This window comes from Rhinatrema bivittatum, unplaced genomic scaffold (assembly GCF_901001135.1).
Source record: "Rhinatrema bivittatum unplaced genomic scaffold, aRhiBiv1.1, whole genome shotgun sequence".
NCBI lineage: Eukaryota > Metazoa > Chordata > Amphibia > Gymnophiona > Rhinatrematidae > Rhinatrema > Rhinatrema bivittatum.
In genome coordinates this window covers 77,550-100,782 of record NW_021821147.1, presented here as the reverse complement: position 1 = coordinate 100,782, position 23,233 = coordinate 77,550, and the positions used below count along the sequence as shown (strand labels likewise).

Genomic DNA, 23,233 nt, shown 5'->3' with positions numbered 1-23,233 from the left:
AAAGGAGTCAGCATTGATGAATTTCCTTTTATATACTGTCAGCTGTGAGCAGTAGAGGGAACTGGAACTCCTCAGACTTGGGATCCCAAGGGAAAGCAATGCTCGTTGTAAAAGCTCATGGAACCACCTCCAGAATGGATGCCATGGAGCCGAGGACCTGAAGATAGTCCCAGGCTTTGGGCATCGGGAGCAACAACAATTGCCAAACTTGCTCCATCAATTTTGTCAGTCTGTCCGGGGGAAGAGAAACTTTTCCGACACTGGTATCGAATCTGCCTCCCAGAAAATCCATCTTCTGAGAAGAAATAAAATTGCTTTTGGATGGATCACCCAGCTGAGGGACTCCAGGAGACTGACTACCTTGCTGGTAGCTTCTAGACAGAGAACCCTCGATTTCGCCCAGATGGTAGGGATGAATCAGAAGCCCTTGCCTCTTCAAGGCCGCCGCCGCCACCACCACCACCAAGACTTTGGTGAACATGCGGGGGGCCATAGCTAGACCGAACGGCAGAATGCAGAACTGGAAATGCATCCCCAGGATCATGAAGCGAAGAAATTTCTGATGATCCTCGTGAATGGGTATGTGTAAGTATGCTTCCATTAGGTCCAGGGACACTAAGAATTCACCTTTGCGGACCGCTGCTATAATGGAGTGAAGACTTTCCATGCGGAATCTTAAGAGCCTTGTTTACCTTTTTGAGGTCCAAAATGGGTCGGAAGGATCCCTCCCCTTCTTTGGGACTATGAAATAGATAGAGTATCGCCCTATCTTCCAGTGTTCTGGAGGGACAGGTTTTACTGCCCCAAGAGACAGCAGGCAGTCGAGGGTCTGTCAAACGATCTGTCCCTTGGCTCGCACTCCGCAGGGAGAAATCGTAAAAGAATCTTGGATTGGCCGAGCAAATTCCAAAGCGTAGCCGAGTTCTATAATGTTTAGGACCCACTGATTGGAGGTTATTCTGGCCCATGCCTCGTGGAACTGGGATAATCGTCCTCCAACCCGAGGTATCGAAGGATGGGCCAACCTTATCTCATTGAGGAGTCTTGGAGACGAGGGACATGGCAGGTCCTCCTTCATGAGACGTTTTGTGGCCTCGAAAGGAAGTGTTCCAGGATTGAGGCCTAGCAATAGGCTGTCGTTGACCTGCCGGCTGCTGTCTGTTCTGATGAAACAGACGCTGACCCTGAAAATGAGAGTGGGCCGACAGAAAGCCTCAGGAAGGCTTCGGTCTGTCCTCCTGCAACTTGTGAACTTTGTTTTCATCCAGGGACTTTATCAACTGCTCCAAGTCGTCACCGAAGAGAAACTTGCCTTTAAACGGTATATCACCTAACTGAATCTTGGACGAAACGTCCGCTGACCAGTTATGCAGCCAGAGGAGATGCCTTGTGGACACGGCGGATGACATGGTACGAGAGGAATTGTGGAGGAGGTCATACAGTGCATCAGCACCGTATGCCATTGCCACTTCCAAGCGTTCCGTTTGTTCTGACTTTCCCGGAGGGAGGTTTCTGGATGTTAACAACTGTTGGACCCATCGGAGGCTCGCCCGGAGCATGTAACTACTGCACACCGCTGCTCAGATGCCTAGGGCTGAAACCTCAAAAATGCGTTTGAGAAGGTCTTCAAGCTTCCTATCCTGGAGATCCTTGAGGGCCGCTGCTCCTGCGACCGGAATTGTAGTCCGCTTCGTAACAGCCGATACTGAAGCGTCTACCTTGGGGGACTTCAGGAGCTCCAGGGATTCCTTGAGCAAAGGATAAAGTTTATCCATAGCCCGACCAACCCTTAAGCCAGCATCCGGAACGTCATCAGCTGCTGGAGCATGGGATGGAAAGGAAAAGCTTTGGTCGGAGCCCGCAACAACGCCAGGATCGGGTCCACAGATTCCTATGGTGGAGTGTGTTGAGGAAGTTCCACTCCGAGTTCTGATAGGACAGAGGGAATAAGAGGCTCCAACTCCTCCTTGTGAAACAGTCGGACCACCTTCGGATCATCTCCATCCAGAGGAGCCAGCTTTTCCAGGTCCTCTTCAGACCCCATGCTGGCAGGAGACAAAGCAGAAGGAATTGCGTCCGCAGCCCCATTGTCCGGACCCTCCGGAAGGGCAGAACGGCCCGAAACCAGGGACCCCCGCAACTTAGCGACCTGCAGAGACGCTCGTAAATCTTGGCGCTTGGCTACTCTGGGGGCGGCCCCTGTGAATGTCTCAAAGGCAAAACCCCACTCTGCTGAGACTGCGAAGCTAAAAAAGCTATATGCATCAGGAGAACAAAATCCAAAGAAAAGTGGTTTGAAATGGACCACTCCTTTCCCCCTCCCCTCGGGGAGTCGGGGTCTCTGTCAAAATCGTCCTGGTCCTGATCAGAAGGACCCCCCCAGGACAGTCATGACCCGGGGATAAACCTGGAGGAAGCTCCCCTGCCCCCATAGCTCGTGCCTGCGCTTCAGCAAAATGTGCTTAAAATGGCCACCGTTCCCACGTTGATGGGGAACCAATCAGACGGAGGCTCCCAAGGTGCCGATCTCTTTGATGCACCTCGGGGCTATGCTAAGCTAGCCGTTATGGAAAACGAGCTGCCTTTCCCTCCAGGAAGGCAGCTCGAGCAAAGGCCTGAATGGGAGAGTCTCGAGGGCTCCCTGCAGGCAACGCAGGAAGATGGCCGCGGCATCGAGGAAGAGAGATGGGAGAAACATGGCAGTAGGAAATGGCAAGGGAGCCTATAAATTGAGAAAAAAAACGCAGTGATCCTGCACCCGATAAAAAAAGAACACAAACAGGCTGCTCTAAGAATATTTTTTTTTTAATTGGGGCAGTGCCGCGGGGGAGAGAGGGACCGGACCACCGATAATCTTTACCCCCCCGGCGCCAGGAGCGTGCGGGGTAACCAACCCCAGCTCCTATACCTGCAACCAGGGGGGATGATCCCTCAGGACCTGCCTATCCCTTTGAGGATCAGAAAAATTTCTCCGTTCCTTCTTTTCTTTTTTGCTTGATTCACAGTTAAATAAAGCCTCGTTGTTACTTTTTTTTTTTTTTTAAAGGGAAAGAGTCTTAAACCCAGACTGCAGGGTTTGCATCACCTCCATCTGCTGGAGACAGAGAAATACGGAGGGGATGCAGATGACACACCAGGTTACGAGAGAGTGCCCTTCAAGTTTTTCTCTGTCTCCACCTGCTAGAAGGGAGGCATAACCATGGTCTGGACTGATCCGGGTACGTACAGGGAAATGTAAAATTTGGTACATCACTATATTTATGTGAAAAAGAAAAGGTCTCTCCTTTTACACCCAATTCCCTTCCACACTCCCTCAGTCCCACTGCACGCTCCAGGCTCTCTCCTTTTACACCCAATTCCCTTCCACACTCCCTCAAATCCCACTGCACGCTCCAGGCTCTCTCCCTTTTACACCCAATTCCCTTCCACACTCCCTCAGTCCCACTGCACGCTCCAGGCCCTATCCTTTTACACCCAATTCCCTTCCACACTCCCTCAGTCCCACTGCACGCTCCAGGCTCTCTCCTTTTACACCCAATTCCCTTCCACACTCCCTCAGTCCCACTGCACGCTCCAGGCTCTCTCCTTTTACACCCAATTCCCTTCCACACTCCCTCAGTCCCACTGCACGCTCCAGGCCCTCTCCTTTTACACCCAATTCCCTTCCACACTCCCTCAGTCCCACTGCACGCTCCAGGCCCTCTCCTTTTACACCCAATTCCCTTCCACATTCCCTCAGTCCCACTGCACGCTCCAGGCCCTATCCTTTTACACCCAATTCCCTTCCACACTCCCTCAGTCCCACTGCACGCTCCAGGCTCTCTCCTTTTACACCCAATTCCCTTCCACACTCCCTCAGTCCCACTGCACGCTCCAGGCTCTCTCCTTTACACCCAATTCCCTCCACACTCCCTCAGTCCCACTGCACGCTCCAGGCCCTCTCCTTTTACACCCAATTCCCTTCCACACTCCCTCAGTCCCACTGCACGCTCCAGGCTCTCTCCTTTTACACCCAATTCCCTTCCACACTCCCTCAGTCCCACTGCACGCTCCAGGCTCTCTCCTTTTACACCCAATTCCCTTCCACACTCCCTCAGTCCCACTGCATGCTCCTCAACCACCTCCCTTGCACACTTGCTCAGCCCCGCTACACAAAAGCACTCTCCTTTCCACCTCCCTTCTATATTTAGTCAGCCCCATGTTACACAAACAACTTTGACTGCAATAGAAAGTGAGGGTTTACTCACGCAGGGGGAACGCCGTTGTCCCATTGGTCAAACTGTTCAGTGATACTCCATAGGGTGGGACGCTCTGATTCAAATACAGCAAAGAGTTTACAGCAAAGATCACAACACCACCTGCAAAAAGACAGGAAGAAATTACACACTGTCCACCATCTGCCATAAGAAACAATCGTTTAGGTGTGGAAAAATGTATACGCCTCTGCTGTGTAACTGCGCTGTCACGACTGCCAGGCACTTCGTAAAGACTCGAGGTGCTGAGGCTAGGCCGAATGGTAGTACCTTATATTGATAAGTGTCTGCGGCCCACCACAAAATCGCAGATATTTGTAATGAGAAGGGGAGATTGCAATATGGGCGTATGCGTCTTGAAGGTCCAGAGAGCTTAGCCAATCCCCTTGTTGAAGTAGAGCAAGCATGGTGCCCAGGAATACCATCCTGAACCGTTCCTTGCGAAGAAATTTATTCAAGGCACGGAGGTCCAGAATAGGCCGGAGGCTGCCGGTCTTTTTTGGAATAAGGAAATATCTGGAGAACCCTTTTCCCTGCTGATTCTGTGGAACCGGTTCCACGGCTCTGACCGACAGAAGGGTTGAGAGCTCTGACTCGAGTTTTCCTGTGTGGACATCTCAACTCCAGGATGGATTGGGTGGGAAGCCCCAGGGGAATTTTTGAAAAATGTAGATGGTAACCATGGGTTACAATGGACAGTACCCACTGGTCCATGGTGATTGGATGCCAATTTGTTGCAAAGTGGCACAAGTGACCCCCCCCCCCCCCCCCCCACTGGACTATGACTGCTGCTCTCTAGGAAAGAGTCAAAATCCAGACGCAGGGCCAGCTTGTGGAGCTGGCTCTGGTCTAGATGTTCTAGTTTGGAGCGCATGTCCCCTCTGAGGTGCCCGAGCCAGTCGTGCACGGGATGCAGGAGGGTAATATCTGCGTAGCCTGTAGACTTGTTTCTTGGGTTCTCTACACGTGGCCCTGCGGGCTATGGAAGGAACATCTGGGAAGACAGTTGACAACTGGTGCAGGGTCTCATGATGGTCCTTTAACTGGGCCACTTCCTCGATCTTATCCCCGAACAGGTTGTCTCCAGTACAGGGTAGATCTGCCAGTATGTCCTGCACTTCCAGGCAGCTGACTCTTTTGAAAACCTGGGACTTGTTGAACCAGATAGATAGCATCTGTCTTTTTATTGATTGGGGGTACCATACCTGGATGTTCCAACAGGTGGTGCATGAGGTCCAAAAGAACTTCATGTACCGGTACTGCCATTATATCTTTTGGAACATCTACAAATTGTAAGACCACTAACGTTTTATGGAGAGCATCTTCCTCCGTGATCAGTGTAAAAGGTATAATCTCAGACATCTGACAAAACTGGCAAAGGAGGTCTTCTGGAGGAGATCTTCGCCTTTCCTCCGGCGGTGAAGGCTCTGAAAGTAGGTCCTTGGATGTCCATGATGAATTATCTGAGGATGCATCGCCCCATGGATTATAGGGGGCTTTCTCCCGGTCGAGCTCCCATTGGAGGAAGCATGCCAAAGCCGACGGGGTGGGAAGGCATCGATAGAATCGGCGCCAGCATCGATGGAATCGGGGCAGATGAGGTGCGCTTGGGTACCGGTAGCCCCGATGGCCCTAGCATAGGCTCCAGCATAGATGGTTCCCGTGGAGAGACGTGACAGAGAATAGATCCTTCCTCCTCCGAGGAGCTTGGTACTGGAATCGGGACCTGCAGAGGCCTTGATGGATGACTCGATGCCAGCGTGTCCGGTGGCACAGGAGACGATAAGGCACCGATGAGCGTATCGAGGTGCTCGAGGAGTGGTGCCACCATCGAGGGAGCTGGTTCCGGGGCCAGTATGGAGGCCAGCAGCAGCGATTGGAAGCCTCTTGAGGCTTTAAGCAATGCCTCTTGGATCATGCGGTCCAATTCCTCCCGGGAAGCCAGCATGGGTGGCACGGCAATCGGGGTAGGAGGCAGGCTAAGTGTCACTGGGGCTTCCATGTGGGCCTGTGGAGGCTCGGTGCCCGGCACCGGTATCGGTGGGGAACGCCTAGGGGTCCCGGGCCCTCTTCGCAGGTAGCTTGATGGAAGACAATGCTGCTGCGGTATCAGTGCAGGCACAGAGGACGATGATGCCGATGTCCTCGATGGAGTCGGTGATGGACAGTCACCCTGTCCACGGTGCTCCTGGCGAATTGTCTCCGAGGTCGATGGACCCTCCACAGTTGGTGGCGCTTGAACTGGCATCGATGGAGCAGTCTGTTTTGAAGCAAACAACTGCTCCACTTTGTCCAGGGAGCACGACGGCCTTTGGGGATCATTTGTGCATAACTAGGGCATCAAAGAACGTCGTGCGAGGGGCCGTTATGGACATGGGTCCTCAGACACTCGGGACATTTGCTAAACACGGTCGCCATGTTAAAATTTGGCGGGTGCACGGTCGGTGACAGTCGGGCACTGAAGTGATAAGCCGCCGGGAACCGACCACAAATACCGGAAAAAACACTTGCCGAGCGTCTGAGGGAACGGAGCGCGATGGATTTTTTGAGAAGAGAAACTTCAAATAGTTCTGTGAGGAAAGTTGTGAGAAATTTCTCACAGAGCTTCTTAGTGTTTGGGTAATTGCCAGGTGCTTGTGGCCTGGTTTTGGCCTCTGTTGGAAACAGGATGCTGGGCTTGATGGACCCTTGTTCTGACCCAGCATGGCAATTTCTTATGTTCTTATGAGCTCCTAAACCGCGAGGCAACTGCTGCACGGAAAAAGAGAGACTGAAGGGGGACCCCTGCTGGCTGCAGGGTTAGTGGCATGCTGGGCATGCTCAGTGTGCCAGTCAAAGTTCTAGACACTTTGACAAAAGTGTTCTGTGACAGGGCTCCATCTGATGATGTCACCCATAGGTGAGGACTAGGACTACCATCCTGCTTGTCCTGGGAAAAAGTTAATTGCTGGCATATTTATTGTATAATCTTATGTCCTTTACCAATCTGTGACAGGAAATGCTACCCATCACACAACTATCGGAGGGGAGCTCAAGTACCCCAGCACACAATAACTTTCACAGGAGAGCTGCTGCTCACACACCTTAGTCTGTACAAGGGAAGAGCAGGACACGCTACCCAGCACACAAGAATGATCAGATGAGAACTGCTGCACCAGCAGGTCAGATTTTCCTTTCATGCTATCTTTGTCTGACTGGGCTCCACTTCACCCATCTACAGCTGGGATACCAACATTGTTTCTCGCTCTGCTTAACCGTGTTCACACAATGAGCACAAAAAGTTAACAGCCTTCCAACCATGGAGGCTGATGATTTCATGTGTGTGCACCAAATTCAGAGGCAGGTTGGGATCCTACATGAATGAGAGTTTTGATGTATAGTTATTTCTTCTTACAATGAATGCATTTCCTGCCAGGTCGTTCCATTTACATGCACAGCAGCTGCACACTCACCTATTGGCTTAGGCACAGCCAGAGACTGAGTACAGTCAAATGGCAGGTTGCTGAGAGACCATATGACAGGATGGACTTTCTGCATGATGTTCAGGGATATAGCCACAATGCTGCAGGTATCTTGACGCACAGCAACCCGCCTGTATAGGAGTACAAGTAGAAGAAAATGAGAGAGAAGCTCCCCAGGAGGCAGAGACAAACAGCATTCGACAGCAGCTCCAAGGTCCATTCTGATTAATAGGAAGAGGAAAGTAAGGTGCATGCTGATGAGGTACAGGAGAAGCTACTAAGGATTTTATTTCCGAGATGTATATTTTAGGTTATACTCTGGCATTTTCCAAGCCTACACATAGCAGTGGGCATAGCTTACATTTATTTTTTATTCAGTTTAATGGACTCCCTGTTAAATATAAATAATTTTACAATTAACCATTGACCTGACTTAATCATCACCTGATGATTTTAGAAATACTTACTGAAGAGAATGGACTAGATAGAAAGTTGATCAAGAAAGTTTTCTAGATTTGGTTATGCCATGGCCTTTGAAGGAAGGTAATGGTGAAATTATTTTTTACCTGATAATTTCCTTCCCTTTAATCCAGACATGGCCAGACCAGACAATCAGGATATGCTCACTGACCAGTAGATGGAGACAGAGATCAACAGACTGACTAATGTCAGTCCTTAACATCTGTGTTGACAGCAGGCTGCCAGTATTTCTGTAACAAGCTAACTGTGGATAACCTCAAGAAAAATCAAACAACATCTAAATCTAACTTTTCTTTTTAAACTATCAGACTTCCAGAAGAACAAGGAATGGACAAACCAGACTCCCAGATACTCCAACGACTGGGAAGGCTTGAGACAGCTCTTGTCCAAGTTTACTACCCAACTGAGTTCCTGAATCAAGCAGGTCACCCTGTTGGTCACCCGGAGACTTTCTTCTACGGGCTTGGCCCAGATCAACTAGCCGTCCAAGTAAGGGTGTACGAGTGAGGATGCCTTCTCTTCTTAATGCTGCCGACACGACCACCATAATCTTGGAAAATGTTCTTGGGGTGGTGGCTAGGCCACAGGGCAGTGCCCAGAACTGCTAATGATGACCCAGTAGCCAAAGCGTAGGAAGCGTTGGTGTTCCTGTCGGATTAGAATATGGTTTGGACTCCCTATCAGGAATGGCGCCGACATGCGACGCCTCCGTAATGGACATCTTTTAGGATGGACAATAAGGACCGTAGTCGCAGTCATCTCAATCCTCCTTTAATGCAGTTTATCCGATTTTTGTAATTCTTTTTCTCTTCCAGTGTTACGACGCTTGTGGTTTACTGTGGTGATTTCTTTACCTGTTGTCTGTTAATGCTGTTAATATGATAAGTGCCAAATAAAAACTTTCAATACAAAAAAAAAAAAAATAACCCTTGCTTTAATTACACGATGTTAGGTTCCATATTAGGAGCTACCACCCAGGAAAAAGATCTAGGCATCATAGTGGGTAATACTTTAAAATCATCGGCTCACTGTGCTGTGGCAGTCAAAAAACAAACAGAATGTTAGGAATTATTAGGAAGGGAATGGTTAATGAAACGGAAAGTGTCGTAATGCCTCTGTATCGCTCCATGGTGAGACCGCACCTTGAATACTGTGTAAAATTCTGGTCTCAAAAAAGATATAGATGTGATGGAGAAGGTACAGAGAAGGGCAACCAAAATGATAAAGGGGATGGAACAGCTCCCATATGAGGAAAGGCTGAAGAGGTTAGGGCTGTGGAGAAGAGACGGCTGAGGGGGGATATGAGAGAGGTGTTTAAAATCATGAGAGGTCTAGAACGGGTAGATGTGAATCGGTTAATTACACTTTCGAATAATATAAGGACCAGGGGGCACTCCATGAAGTTAGCATTGGGCACATTTAAGACTAATCGAAGAAAATTATTTTTTACTCAACGCACAATGGAGAAATTACTTACCTGATAATTTCGTTTTCCTTAGTGTAGACAGATGGACTCAGGACCAATGGGTATACTGTACTCCTGATAGCAGTTGGGAGACGGAGTCAGATTTCAATCTGACTTCAGCCTACACGTACCCATGCAGGAAGCTCTGCTCTTCAGTATTTCTCCGTCTCCTTAGTAGTTTGGGACACTACACACGCTTGCAGAGCTTTAGAAAATCCAAAGCAAAAGAAGAAAGAAAATCCATTGGTCCTGAGTCCATCTGCTACATGCTAGGAAATTAAGCTCTGGAAATTGGTGCCAGAGGATGTGGTTAGTGCAGTTAGTGTAGCTGGGTTCAAAAAAGGTTTGGATAAGTTCTTGGAGGAGAAGTCCATTACCTGCTATTAATCAAGGTTACTTAGGGAATAGCCACTGCTATTAATTGCATCAGTAGCATGGGATCTTCTTAGTGTTTGGGTAATTGCCAGGTTCTTGTGGCCTGGTTTTGGCCTCTGTTGGAAACAGGATGCTGGGCATGATGGATCTTGGTTTGACCCAGCATGGCAATTTCTTATGTTCTTAAACTACTTTCCTTGCGGAGACCACAAAATCAAAACAGGCATCCGCCAAACCAAATGTGCCTGATACTTCACTTTCCATGCAAACCAAATGTGCCTGATACTTCACTTTCCATGCATATCCAGCATGGTTCTCTGCTGCATCGGCATGGGAGAAAGACTGATACATCACGCATTTCCAGCATAGCTCTCTGCTTCAACGGCAGGGGGAAAAAAAAAAAAAACAAAAACAAAAAACTGATGCTTCACGCATATCCTGCATAGCTTCAACGACAGGGGTGAAGAAAAAAAAAAGGATTCGCAATCACAAAGCGAGGAGTAGCTGGCTTGTTACGGCGGTTACTACCCCAACCAAATGTGCCTGATACTTCACTTTCAAGGCATATCCAGCATGGCTCTCTGCTTCTACAGCAGGGGAGAAGAAAAAAAAAACCAACAAGAGCTGTACAACATAGTCTAGGTAAAACAAATAAGCATGGGTGTAGCTTGCTTATCGCAGCGGTTACTGCCCCTACTACCCCTAACTAATCAAGCTAGATATTTCACTTGCATGCAGCTCCATCACTGCTCTCTACATTAATGGTGGGGGTGGAAGGGGAATAGAACAAGGAGCTAAGAGTAACAGATAAGAATGAGAGAAAAAATGTGTGAGGCTTGCTGGGCAGACTGGATGGGCCATTCGGTCTTCTTCTGCCGTCATTTCTATGTTTCTATGTTTCTATGTGGCACCTGGTTCCAAGTGGAATGAGTCCTCACCAGAATCTTCTTCTATCTCCTGAGAAAGGCAGAGGCCACACCTCATCACAACACTGCAGCAAGCAGAGATCTGAAGCCGCATGCTAACAGCCTAAAAGGCCTGCTTAAGCATGGATTCCATTTTTCAATCTTGAGTATTTTAAGAGCACCTCCATGCTTAACCAGAATAGTGGTCCTCTTAGTTACTGAGCATACTAAAGTATCCACTCTGCCCAAATGGAGTTTCTCACACTGCAAAGGATGCCTGGGATAAGGAGCATGGAATCTATTGACCTTTTGGGATCCTGCCAGGTACTTGTAACCTGGGTTGGTCACTTTTTGAAACAAGAAACTTGGGCTTGATAGACCTTTGGTCTGACTCAGGGTGGCAAATCTTATGTTCTAGTTTAGCTCATGAGTGGCCACCCTTAAAATTAGTTTCTGGTGTCACTCGCTCCAAATCAATCAAATCCTTCATGGCAGGGTGCAGGGGAAAAAACCTGGAAGGCTTCTGAATGATAAGCACATGGCAGAGAGGCTCTTCCTTCCTGTAATTCCCAATATTCAGCTGCGTGGTCAGGAAGGACAGTTTCACCCTACAGAAAAGGCACAAGGCTGAAGCTCTGACTCATTTTAGGAGGGCACTCACCCTCCTCAAGGTCCTCATCATGATCCCCCTCGGTGCTTTAAACCCATCCAAGGAGAACCCTCCTCCCCTGACATCCTCCAGTCCCTCCTCCCCTGACATCCTCCAGTCCCTCCTCCTCCAGTCCTCCTCCCCTGACATCCTCCAGTCCCTCCTCCCCTGACATCCTCCAGTCCCTCCTCCCCTGACATCCTCCAGTCCCTCCTCCCCTGACATCCTCCAGTCCCTCCTCCCCTGACATCCTCCCCTGACATCCTCCAGTCCCTCCTCCCTCTGAAATCCTCCAGTCCCTCCTCCCCTGACATCCTCCAGTCCCTCCTCCTCCAGTCCCTCCTCCCCTGACATCCTCCAGTCCCTCCTCCCCTGAAATCCTCCAGTCCCTCCTCCCCCTGACATCCTCCAGTCCCTCCTCCCCTGACATCCTCCAGTCCCTCCTCCCCTGACATCCTCCAGTCCCTCCTCCCCTGACATCCTCCCCTGACATCCTCCAGTCCCTCCTCCCCTGACATCCTCCAGTCCCTCCTCCTCTGACATCCTCCAGTCCCTCCTCCCCTGACATCCTCCAGTCCCTCCTCCCCTGACATCCTCCAGTCCCTCCTCCTCTGACATCCTCCAGTCCCTCCTCCTCTGACATCCTCCAGTCCCTCCTCCTCTGACATCCTCCAGTCCCTCCTCCCCTGACATCCTCCAGTCCCTCCTCCCTCTGACATCCTCCAGTCCCTCCTCCCCTGACATCCTCCAGTCCCTCCTCCCCTGACATCCTCCAGTCCCTCCTCCCCTGACATCCTCCAGTCCCTCCTCCCTCTGACATCCTCCAGTCCCTCCTCCTCTGACATCCTCCAGTCCCTCCTCCCCTGACATCCTCCAGTCCCTCCTCCTCTGACATCCTCCTCCAGTCCCTCCTCCCCTGACATCCTCCAGTCCCTCCTCCCCTGACATCCTCCAGTCCCTCCTCCCCTGACATCCTCCAGTCCCTCCTCCTCTGACATCCTCCAGTCCCTCCTCCCCTGACATCCTCCAGTCCCTCCTCCCCCCGACATCCTCCCAGTCCCTCCTCCCCTGACATCCTCCAGTCCCTCCTCCTCTGACATCCTCCAGTCCCTCCTCCTCCAGTCCCTCCTCCCCTGACATCCTCCAGTCCCTCCTCCTCTGACATCCTCCTCCAGTCCCTCCTCCCCTGACATCCTCCAGTCCCTCCTCCCCTGACATCCTCCCCTGACATCCTCCAGTCCCTCCTCCCCTGACATCCTCCAGTCCCTCCTCCTCTGACATCCTCCAGTCCCTCCTCCTCCAGTCCCTCCTCCCCTGACATCCTCCAGTCCCTCCTCCTCTGACATCCTCCTCCAGTCCCCTCCTCCCCTGACATCCTCCAGTCCCTCCTCCCCCTGACATCCTCCAGTCCCTCCTCCCCCTGACATCCTCCAGTCCCTCCTCCTCTGACATCCTCCTCCAGTCCCTCCTCCCCTGACATCCTCCAGTCCCTCCTCCTCTGACATCCTCCAGTCCCTCCTCCCCTGACATCCTCCAGTCCCTCCTCCCCTGACATCCTCCAGTCCCCTCCTCCCCTGACATCCTCCAGTCCCTCCTCCTCTGACATCCTCCAGTCCCTCCTCCCCTGACATCCTCCAGTCCCTCCTCCTCCAGTCCCTCCTCCCCTGACATCCTCCAGTCCCTCCTCCTCTGAAATCCTCCAGTCCCTCCTCCCCTGACATCCTCCAGTCCCTCCTCCCCTGACATCCTCCAGTCCCTCCTCCTCTGACATCCTCCAGTCCCTCCTCCCCTGACATCCTCCAGTCCCTCCTCCTCCAGTCCCTCCTCCCCTGACATCCTCCAGTCCCTCCTCCCCTGAAATCCTCCAGTCCCTCCTCCCCTGACATCCTCCAGTCCCTCCTCCTCCAGTCCCTCCTCCCCTGACATCCTCCAGTCCCTCCTCCTCCAGTCCCTCCTCCCCTGACATCCTCCAGTCCCTCCTCCCTCTGACATCCTCCAGTCCCTCCTCCCTCTGACATCCTCCAGTCCCTCCTCCTCCAGTCCCTCCTCCCCTGACATCCTCCAGTCCCTCCTCCTCTGAAATCCTCCAGTCCCCTCCTCCCCTGACATCCTCCAGTCCCTCCTCCCCTGACATCCTCCAGTCCCTCCTCCTCTGACATCCTCCAGTCCCTCCTCCCCTGACATCCTCCAGTCCCTCCTCCTCCAGTCCCTCCTCCCCTGACATCCTCCAGTCCCTCCTCCTCTGAAATCCTCCAGTCCCTCCTCCCCTGACATCCTCCAGTCCCTCCTCCTCCAGTCCCTCCTCCCCTGACATCCTCCAGTCCCTCCTCCTCCAGTCCCTCCTCCCCTGACATCCTCCAGTCCCTCCTCCCTCTGACATCCTCCAGTCCCTCCTCCCCTGACATCCTCCAGTCCCTCCTCCCTCTGACATCCTCCAGTCCCTCCTCCCGACATCCTCCAGTCCCTCCTCCCCTGATATCCTCCAGTCCCTCCTCCCGACATCCTCCAGTCCCTCCTCCCCTGACATCCTCCAGTCCCTCCTCCTCCAGTCCCTCCTCCCCTGACATCCTCCAGTCCCTCCTCCCCTGAAATCCTCCAGTCCCTCCTCCCTCTGAAATCCTCCAGTCCCTCCTCCCCTGACATCCTCCAGTCCCTCCTCCCCTGACATCCTCCAGTCCTTCCTCCCCTGAAATCCTCCAGTCCCTCCTCCTCTGAAATCCTCCAGTCCCTCCTCCCCTGACATCCTCCAGTCCCTCCTCCCGACATCCTCCAGTCCCCTCCTCCCCTGACATCCTCCAGTCCCTCCTCCCTCTGAAATCCTCCAGTCCCTCCTCCCGACATCCTCCAGTCCCTCCTCCCCTGACATCCTCCAGTCCCTCCTCCTCCAGTCCCTCCTCCCCTGACATCCTCCAGTCCCTCCTCCCTCTGACATCCTCCAGTCCCTCCTCCCCTGACATCCTCCAGTCCCCTCCTCCCTCTGAAATCCTCCAGTCCCTCCTCCTCTGAAATCCTCCAGTCCCTCCTCCCCTGACATCCTCCAGTCCCCTCCTCCCCTGACATCCTCCAGTCCCTCCTCCCCTGACATCCTCCAGTCCCTCCTCCTCCAGTCCCTCCTCCCCTGACATCCTCCAGTCCCTCCTCCCCTGACATCCTCCAGTCCCTCCTCCCCTGAAATCCTCCAGTCCCTCCTCCTCTGAAATCCTCCAGTCCCTCCTCCCCTGACATCCTCCAGTCCCTCCTCCTCCAGTCCCTCCTCCCCTGACATCCTCCAGTCCCTCCTCCCCTGACATCCTCCAGTCCCTCCTCCCCTGAAATCCTCCAGTCCCTCCTCCCTCTGACATCCTCCAGTCCCTCCTCCCCTGAAATCCTCCAGTCCCTCCTCCCGACATCCTCCAGTCCCTCCTCCCTCTGAAATCCTCCAGTCCCTCCTCCCGACATCCTCCAGTCCCTCCTCCCCTGACATCCTCCAGTCCCTCCTCCTCCAGTCCCTCCTCCCCTGAAATCCTCCAGTCCCTCCTCCCTCTGAAATCCTCCAGTCCCTCCTCCCCTGACATCCTCCAGTCCTTCCTCCTCTGACATCCTCCAGTCCCTCCTCCTCTGACATCCTCCAGTCCCTCCTCCCCTGACATCCTCCAGTCCCTCCTCCTCTGAAATCCTCCAGTCCCTCCTCCTCTGACATCCTCCAGTCCCTCCAGTCCCTCCTCCCCTGACATCCTCCAGTCCCTCCTCCTCTGAAATCCTCCAGTCCCTCCTCCTCTGACATCCTCCAGTCCTTCCTCCCCTGACATCCTCCAGTCCCTCCTCCTCCAGTCCCTCCTCCCCTGACATCCTCCAGTCCCTCCTCCTCTGAAATCCTCCAGTCCCTCCAGTCCCTCCTCCCCTGACATCCTCCAGTCCCTCCTCCCCTGACATCCTCCAGTCCCTCCTCCCTCTGACATCCTCCAGTCCCTCCTCCCCTGACATCCTCCAGTCCCTCCTCCCTCTGACATCCTCCAGTCCCTCCTCCCCTGACATCCTCCAGTCCCTCCTCCTCTGACATCCTCCAGTCCCTCCTCCCCTGACATCCTCCAGTCCCTCCTCCTCCAGTCCCTCCTCCCCTGACATCCTCCAGTCCCTCCTCCTCTGAAATCCTCCAGTCCCTCCTCCCCTGACATCCTCCAGTCCCTCCTCCCCTGACATCCTCCAGTCCCTCCTCCCCCGACATCCTCCAGTCCTCCCTTGCCCTGGCCCATAGAAGACACAGAGGGATTTTGAAAGGGCTGGGGACAAACCTGAAAGAGTGCCCTGTCCCATACTGAAATACTCTTTAAAAATCTCCACCCAAGGCAGAAGCTGAGCTAAGAACTCCCACTGCCTTGGGCTGAGAGGAGGGGCCCAAGATCCCCCCCCCCCCCCTCCAGATCTGAGGGCTCCTGGGCACTGCAGCCCATCTTTCATCCTGACCCGCGGCCCCAGAGACCCACAATCTCGTACCACTGCCTGCCTGCGCTTTCCGAAGGTTGCAGAGCGCGGTTTTCCCCCCCATGCTTCACATCTGCCACCATCTTGCTCCCTAAGGGAAAACATCCCCAAGCAAAAGCTTCCAATTCGGGGACTCTCCCCTACCTGGAGAAGCCCCAAGATAGCCTCCAACGTCTCAGCAATGCAAAACTGACCATCGGGGCTTCAGCCACTGAAGCAGCAAGGCTCCTCTCCCTTTTTTCACTTTATTGCAGCCACTGCTGAAAACAGTCCCCAAATTAAAGAGATACCCACCCGAATAAGAGAGAGGATCAAGGAAGCGAGGGAAGGAGGAGAGATAGAGAGGAGGAAGCTGCCGCACAAGTCCCCGGATGCAGAACCTGCTTAGTGGAGGGAGTAAGGGAGCTCTAGGCTTTCACCACCAGAGCCCTTCTCCCCTTATTTCACAAAAGAAATTCTCCTAAGGATCCAACATTGGCAGATACCTATAAGGAGTGACATCAGCAACGCGGATCTCTGTCTCCACCTACTGGCATTACCCGATTGTTTGTACTGGTCCAACTGGTCAGTTACTCCTTCAGAAGAGAAGTGAAATAACACAATACGGCTTTGACTAATGTTGTCCCTGGGCAATTTCAGTTGTTCTGAAGGCAAAATCTAGCTCAGTGGCTCACTGAGGATCTCTGAACCTCTATAAGACTAGGTAGGGCATTAGAAAGAAAATGGCAGACGTCTCCATTGGATATGGATAATGCTGCATGACAGATCCGCTAGGACCAGCCGAGCAGCTATGAATCAGGGAAGCCAGGGGTCAAATCCCACTGCCACGCCTCGTGTCCTTGGGCAGGTCACATCTCCCTCCATTGCCTCGGGTATATACTTAATCATACAGACTGTAGTGCGCCTTATCTAATAGAGCTAAGCAGACAGAGATTTGGTGTAAGAGATGGTTCCTGAAGGTCCAACCTGTGAACTGTGTTCTCCCATGACAAGAGGGCTCTAAGGAAAGGGGGAGAGGGTAGAGAGAGGAGGGTCTGCCAGTCCAGCTCTGGCAATGGGTGCAACCTGCTGTGGCTGATGTATTTGAGACAGCCAAAAAAATTACAAAGACATATCAGACTACCTCGATTTGTTTAAATAACTGTTTTTCTTTTAAGGCACCACAAGAAAAAAAAAGATGGGTTAAAGGCATATACTGACAGTCTGCATGCATCAATCTGCATGTTAAAGGCATATACTGACAGTCTGCATGCATCACTCTGCATGTTAAAGGCATATACTGACAGTCTGCATGCATCAATCTGCATGTTAAAGGCATATACTGACAGTCTGCATGCAATCTGCATGTTAAAGGCATATACTGACAGTCTGCATGCATCACTGCATGTTAAAGGCATATACTGACAGTCTGCATGCATCACTCTGCATGTTAAAGGCATATACTGACAGTCTGCATGCATCACTCTGCATGTTAAAGGCATATACTGACAATCTGCATGCATCAATCTGCATATTAAAGGCATATACTGACAATCTGCATGCATCAATCTGCATATTAAAGGCATATACTGACAGTCTGCATGCATCACTGCATGTTAAAGGCATATACTGACAGTCTGCATGCATCAATCTGCATGTTAAAGGCATATACTGACAGTCTGCATGCACTCTGCATGTTAAAGGCATATACTGACAGTCTGCATGCATCACTCTGCATATTAAAGGCATATACTGACAGTCTGCATGCATCACTCTGCATGTTAAAGGCATATACTGACAGTCTGCATGGCCCAGGATGCATCAAGATGAAATATGAATCAAAGTGGAGCACCTGCCAAGACACTGCCGAACAGCCGATCACAACTGTGTCAGCCTACAGCCACGCTGCAATGCCCAGCAGAGAAGCAGGCAAGCTTTCCAAAGTCCAGGGGAGCCTGGAAGGTCTGCTGCAGCATTTCTCCTCAACGACAGGCCAGCATCCCGGAGAGCGGAGCATGGAGCACAGGAAGTGACATCACTTCCTTCTTAGGTGCAAGCAGAACCCATCAGTGCTGACTGGCAAGGAATGGGAGAGGAAGAGGCCATCTCTGGGTAAGAGAGGACAGAAGAGGTTAAGAATAGATAAAAGGGAGAGGGTTGTACATATCCAGGTGAGCTCTGCTTAGGAGAAATAAGATAAGAGGGGGAGAAATATTTTATTTATTCAGATTTTCATTGGCAGCTCATGGCACTGTAAGTATTTCCCTGTCCCCAGAGGGCTTATAATCTAAGAGCCTGATTTACTAAGGCTTTTCTTCCATTCTGTGTCTACAGGGAAAATGCCTTAAGTTTGTACCTGAGGCTGTGCACAGTGACGCAAGCTGCCCAAGGTCACAAGGAATGTCAGTGGGGTTTGAGTTCCAGCTTCCCTGGTCCTCGACCTGCTGCTCCTAACCACCAGGCTACTCCTCCACTCAGAAAAAGCGTAAGATAAATACCCCGGCCAGGTTTGATTCGGTTCAAAGAGAATCAATAGCGTGGGCTCATAGTATCCATACAGGAACTGCATGTCAATAATGTTCAGCAGCTTCTCATCCAACTCCCGGATATCGATGATGTAACTGGGCAGGAAACTGGACTTCTGTCTGCAAGAGAGAGAGGAATGATCACTCACAAGCTTTCCAGAGGCAGAGAGACAAGGCCTGCTCACAGAATACATGATACGAGGGTAGACAAGAACCCTAAGACCCACCCCCAGTCTAAACATTTCCTACTGTAGACCTCAGGTAATCTCATGCTTTCCCACTCATCCCTCCATCACAGCTAAGGATCCTCTGTGCTTATAGGAAAATTGGTTCTTACCTGCTACTTTTCGTTCCTGAAGTACCCCAGATCAGTCCAGACGAGTGGGTTTTGCCTCCCGACCAGCAGATGGAGACAGAGAACAAAACTTTGAGGCCCTGCTACATAACCGAGAGCGCCACCTGCAGTCCCTCAGTATTGTCCTGTACCCAAACCAAGATGTCCACCTTAAACCCCAATCAAGTTTGGGCAAACAGAGACTTAAAGTTGGGGCCCCCTTAATTTAACACAAATCTATACCAAACTATGTACGCTTCTTCACAAACCAGCAGTCAGTTCATCCAGAAGCAAGGAAGTCTTTCGACAGATGGGAATAGGCCTCTGGACTGATCCATGGTACTTCAGCAACGAAAATTAGCAGGTAAGAACCAATTTTCCTTTCCTGTTTGTTCCTCGGATCAGTCCAGACGAGTGGGATGTACCCAAGCCCTTCTATTCTGGGCGGGAACCCGAAAGACCCACACGTAACACACTCTCCCCAGAAGACGCCTCTCCTGGGGGCTCGCACATCCACGTGGTAATGTTTGGTAAAAGTGTGAGAGAAGATCACGTCACCGCACGGCAGATCTCAGCTGACCCTCCACCCACGAGACGCCTCTCCTGGGGGCTCGCACATCCACGTGGTAATGTTTGGTAAAAGTGTGAGAGAAGATCCCGTCACCGCACGGCAGATCTCAGCTGACCCTCCACCCACGAGACGCCTCTCCTGGGAGCTTGCACATCCACGTGGTAATGTTTGGTAAAAGTGTGAGAGAAGATCACGTCACCGCACGGCAGATCTCAGCTGACCCTCCACCCACGAGACGCCTCTCCTGGGGGCTCGCACATCCACGTGGTAATGTTTGGTAAAAGTGTGAGAGAAGATCCCGTCACCGCACGGCAGATCTCAGCTGACCCTCCATCCACGAGACGCCTCTCCTGGGAGCTTGCACATCCACGTGGTAATGTTTGGTAAAAGTGTGAGAGAAGATCACGTCACCGCACGGCAGATCTCAGCTGACCCTCCACCCACGAGACGCCTCTCCTGGGGGCTCGCACATCCACGTGGTAATGTTTGGTAAAAGTGTGAGAGAAGATCCCGTCACCGCACGGCAGATCTCAGCTGACCCTCCACCCACGAGACGCCTCTCCTGGGGGCTCGCACATCCACGTGGTAATGTTTGGTAAAAGTGTGAGAGAAGATCCCGTCACCGCACGGCAGATCTCAGCTGACCCTCCACCCACGAGACGCCTCTCCTGGGGGCTCGCACATCCACGTGGTAATGTTTGGTAAAAGTGTGAGAGAAGATCACGTCACCGCACGGCAGATCTCAGCTGACCCTCCACCCACGAGACGCCTCTCCTGGGGGCTCGCACATCCACGTGGTAATGTTTGGTAAAAGTGTGAGAGAAGATCACGTCACCGCACGGCAGATCTCAGCTGACCCTCCACCCACGAGACGCCTCTCCTGGGGGCTCGCACATCCACGTGGTAATGTTTGGTAAAAGTGTGAGAGAAGATCCCGTCACCGCACGGCAGATCTCAGCTGACCCTCCACCCACGAGACGCCTCTCCTGGGAGCTTGCACATCCACGTGGTAATGTTTGGTAAAAGTGAGAGAGAAGATCCCGTCACCGCACGGCAGATCTCAGCTGATCCTCCACCCACGAGACGCCTCTCCTGGGGGCTCGCACATCCACGTGGTAATGTTTGGTAAAAGTGTGAGAGAAGATCCCGTCACCGCACGGCAGATCTCAGCTGACCCTCCACCCACGAGACGCCTCTCCTGGGAGCTTGCACATCCACGTGGTAATGTTTGGTAAAAGTGAGAGAGAAGATCACGTCAGTGCACGGCAGATCTCAGCTGACCCTCCACCCACGAGGAACGTGCTCTCAACCCCTCCAGCACCAGTCGGCCCTTACAGATGTAAGCGGACGCTATCATCTCTTTCTACCATTCAGCAAAAATAGTGCCCCTGGAAACCTTATTTCCTTTCTTTGTTCCATTGAACAGGACAAACAGATGATCCAATCTCCAAAAGGCATTTGTCACCTTGAGATACCACCAAAGAATTCAACGCACATCCAATAAATGAAGTCCCGAGCCATAGGAGTATCGGCCATCGGGTTCGGGAAAGCCGGAAGCTCAACAGCCTGACTAAGATGAAAGGAGGAGACCACCTTCAACAGAAAGGAAAGAACTGTACATAAAGAAACGTCAACCTCCGAAAAGCAGAGGAAGGGATCCCTGCACGCGAGAGGCGAGCGTAATTCTATGTTGTTATCTTAGAGCCTCTCGCTCTACCTGCCTTTCCTCTGAAAAAGGTTCTCTTCTTGTGCATTACGTACATGCGAGGTATTTAACAGCCCCCGTGGCAGCGCTGTTCCTCACCGCTGAACCCTCCCCTCACCCGCACAGCAGAAAGTTCAGGGACATCATCTATCGCGCACCTTTGTTCTTTGGGTGTAATGGCCGCAGACGGCTTTAGAACTGCTCACTTGTTTTATCCGATTCGTACACCTCCAGCAAGCTGCCCCCTCTTTGCCACGCAGCATGGATCCCTGCAAAGTGACGATTTTCCTTACCGGCCCCCCTGCCACGTTGCCTCCACCAGCCTTGAAGGTCCAAAATCAAATTAAAGCGGGGCAGCTGATATGTGCATTAATAATTCTGCATTGTCTGGGGTACCCAGCCCCTCTACAGCGAGCACAATCAGAAGCTTACAAACACATGATTTGTGATCTAACATACGTAGAAATCTCTCTGCCCTTGGTGGAACGGGGCTAATTAACATTAAGATCTCTCCAAGCTCGCTGTAATAACCCGTCCAACCAGTACTGATGATATTAGCTGGGGATCTCTCGCAAATAAAGACGCCCCACGCACCCCCTCCCAATCAGCGACATGAAAATCATCCCGCCTTTAATTTTCTAGTAGTACTGCATAACCTCCGACACGAGGGGGGGTCCTGCGGCATAGTCCAAGAGAAAGAGCTGGCGCGGGGATTTAAATTCCCATTTCTGTCAGTCCATCAGCCCGTGCACCCGAGCCGGACACGGCACAATGAAGCAATAGGCAGGCGCGTGAGGAGAAGCAGGGAAACGAGGGGTGGTCAGGGCGCACGGATCTGCAACCGTAGTGGGATGAGTGGAGGCCCGGCGGGCACCTGGGACAGGCCCGGGAACGTGTCTCTACCATGACACCATGACTCTACTCTCCAGTTACGGCATTAGGGCTGCCAACTTCTCCACAGCCCATGACTGGACACTCGAGGGCAGAGGGGTTAGTTGTGTTTATTCCCTCCTCCTCGTTTGCATAAGTTTGCATACTATTTTATATCAAGTCACTTTGAACCCATACATTAGGCCTCTTATAACATATGTTGGGTACAGGCTTGGCCCTCAGAAAGCCATGAGTATACTAATACAGTAAACGTCCCATAACAGAATAGGACTAATTGCCAGCTCTCAAATAGTAACAATCTTATCCACAGAAAGGCGACACTGCAAATATTACACTAAGCCCTAAAACACCAATACACCGCCTAGTAAGAAAATAGAACAAGCCAAGCTGCTGCAGATTCCTACACATAAGCTTCATGCTAGCAGAATATCTCCCCTCAGTCAGGCAGGCAAAACAGAGAGAGACCATAAAGTTTAAATAGAAACATGCAAACAAAAACTGAACTGGAAACCCCAACGAGCCGGACTCTGTATGCAGCTCAATAACAGAAAAACTGAAACATCCCCGTTTCTCATAAAACATCAAATAATAAAAATCAAGAAATATAAAACATAATAAGAAATATAAAATATAATAGTAAATCCATACTGATAAAAAATAAGTAATATTTCCAAAGAGCTGATGAATAGAACATCCAATAATTTAAAACTTATTTAAACTTAAAAAATGTTTATAAAAGTTCACAAACACCAATAAAATATTTCAAATCAGCAGACCCATCAAATAACACCAATAAATAAAACTAATAAAGATTTTAAAACCTTCTGCTCTCCATACCTGGGAACTTTTGATTTCCAGTCAGCCCACAATTGTCATGGATTATTGGGGGACGGGAGAAGGTGAAGGGGACACACAAACTTTCTCCTATACACACACACACACTCTCTCATAAACAGTTAGTCCCTCTCTCTGACATGGATGGACGCACTGACAACATATACACATGCTCCCTGACCCTCTGTAACATATACACGCTCCCTCTCACATATGCTCTCCCTGACACACTCTCCCTCTCACATACATTCACTGACACTCTCTCCCTCTTACATACATTCACTGACACACACTCCCTCTCACATACATTCACTGACACACGCTCCCTCTCACATACATTCTCAC

General features: G+C 51.5%; 1 protein-coding gene across 1 annotated transcript in view; it reads right to left on the bottom strand.

Moving 5' to 3' along the window:
• Nucleotides 1-4,247: 4,247 nt before the first annotated feature.
• Nucleotides 4,248-23,233, bottom strand: part of LOC115082491 (cleavage and polyadenylation specificity factor subunit 1-like) — a gene marked incomplete at its 3' end in the record, with an annotated part of 66,662 nt that continues 47,676 nt past the window's right edge. The window contains exons 6-8 of the mRNA XM_029586718.1: nt 18,527-18,673; nt 7,706-7,845; nt 4,248-4,358 (exon numbers count right to left, since the gene is read on the bottom strand). Of these exons, the coding sequence (XP_029442578.1) occupies nt 4,248-4,358; nt 7,706-7,845; nt 18,527-18,673 (398 nt within the window). The remainder of the gene's footprint in view (nt 4,359-7,705; nt 7,846-18,526; nt 18,674-23,233) is intronic.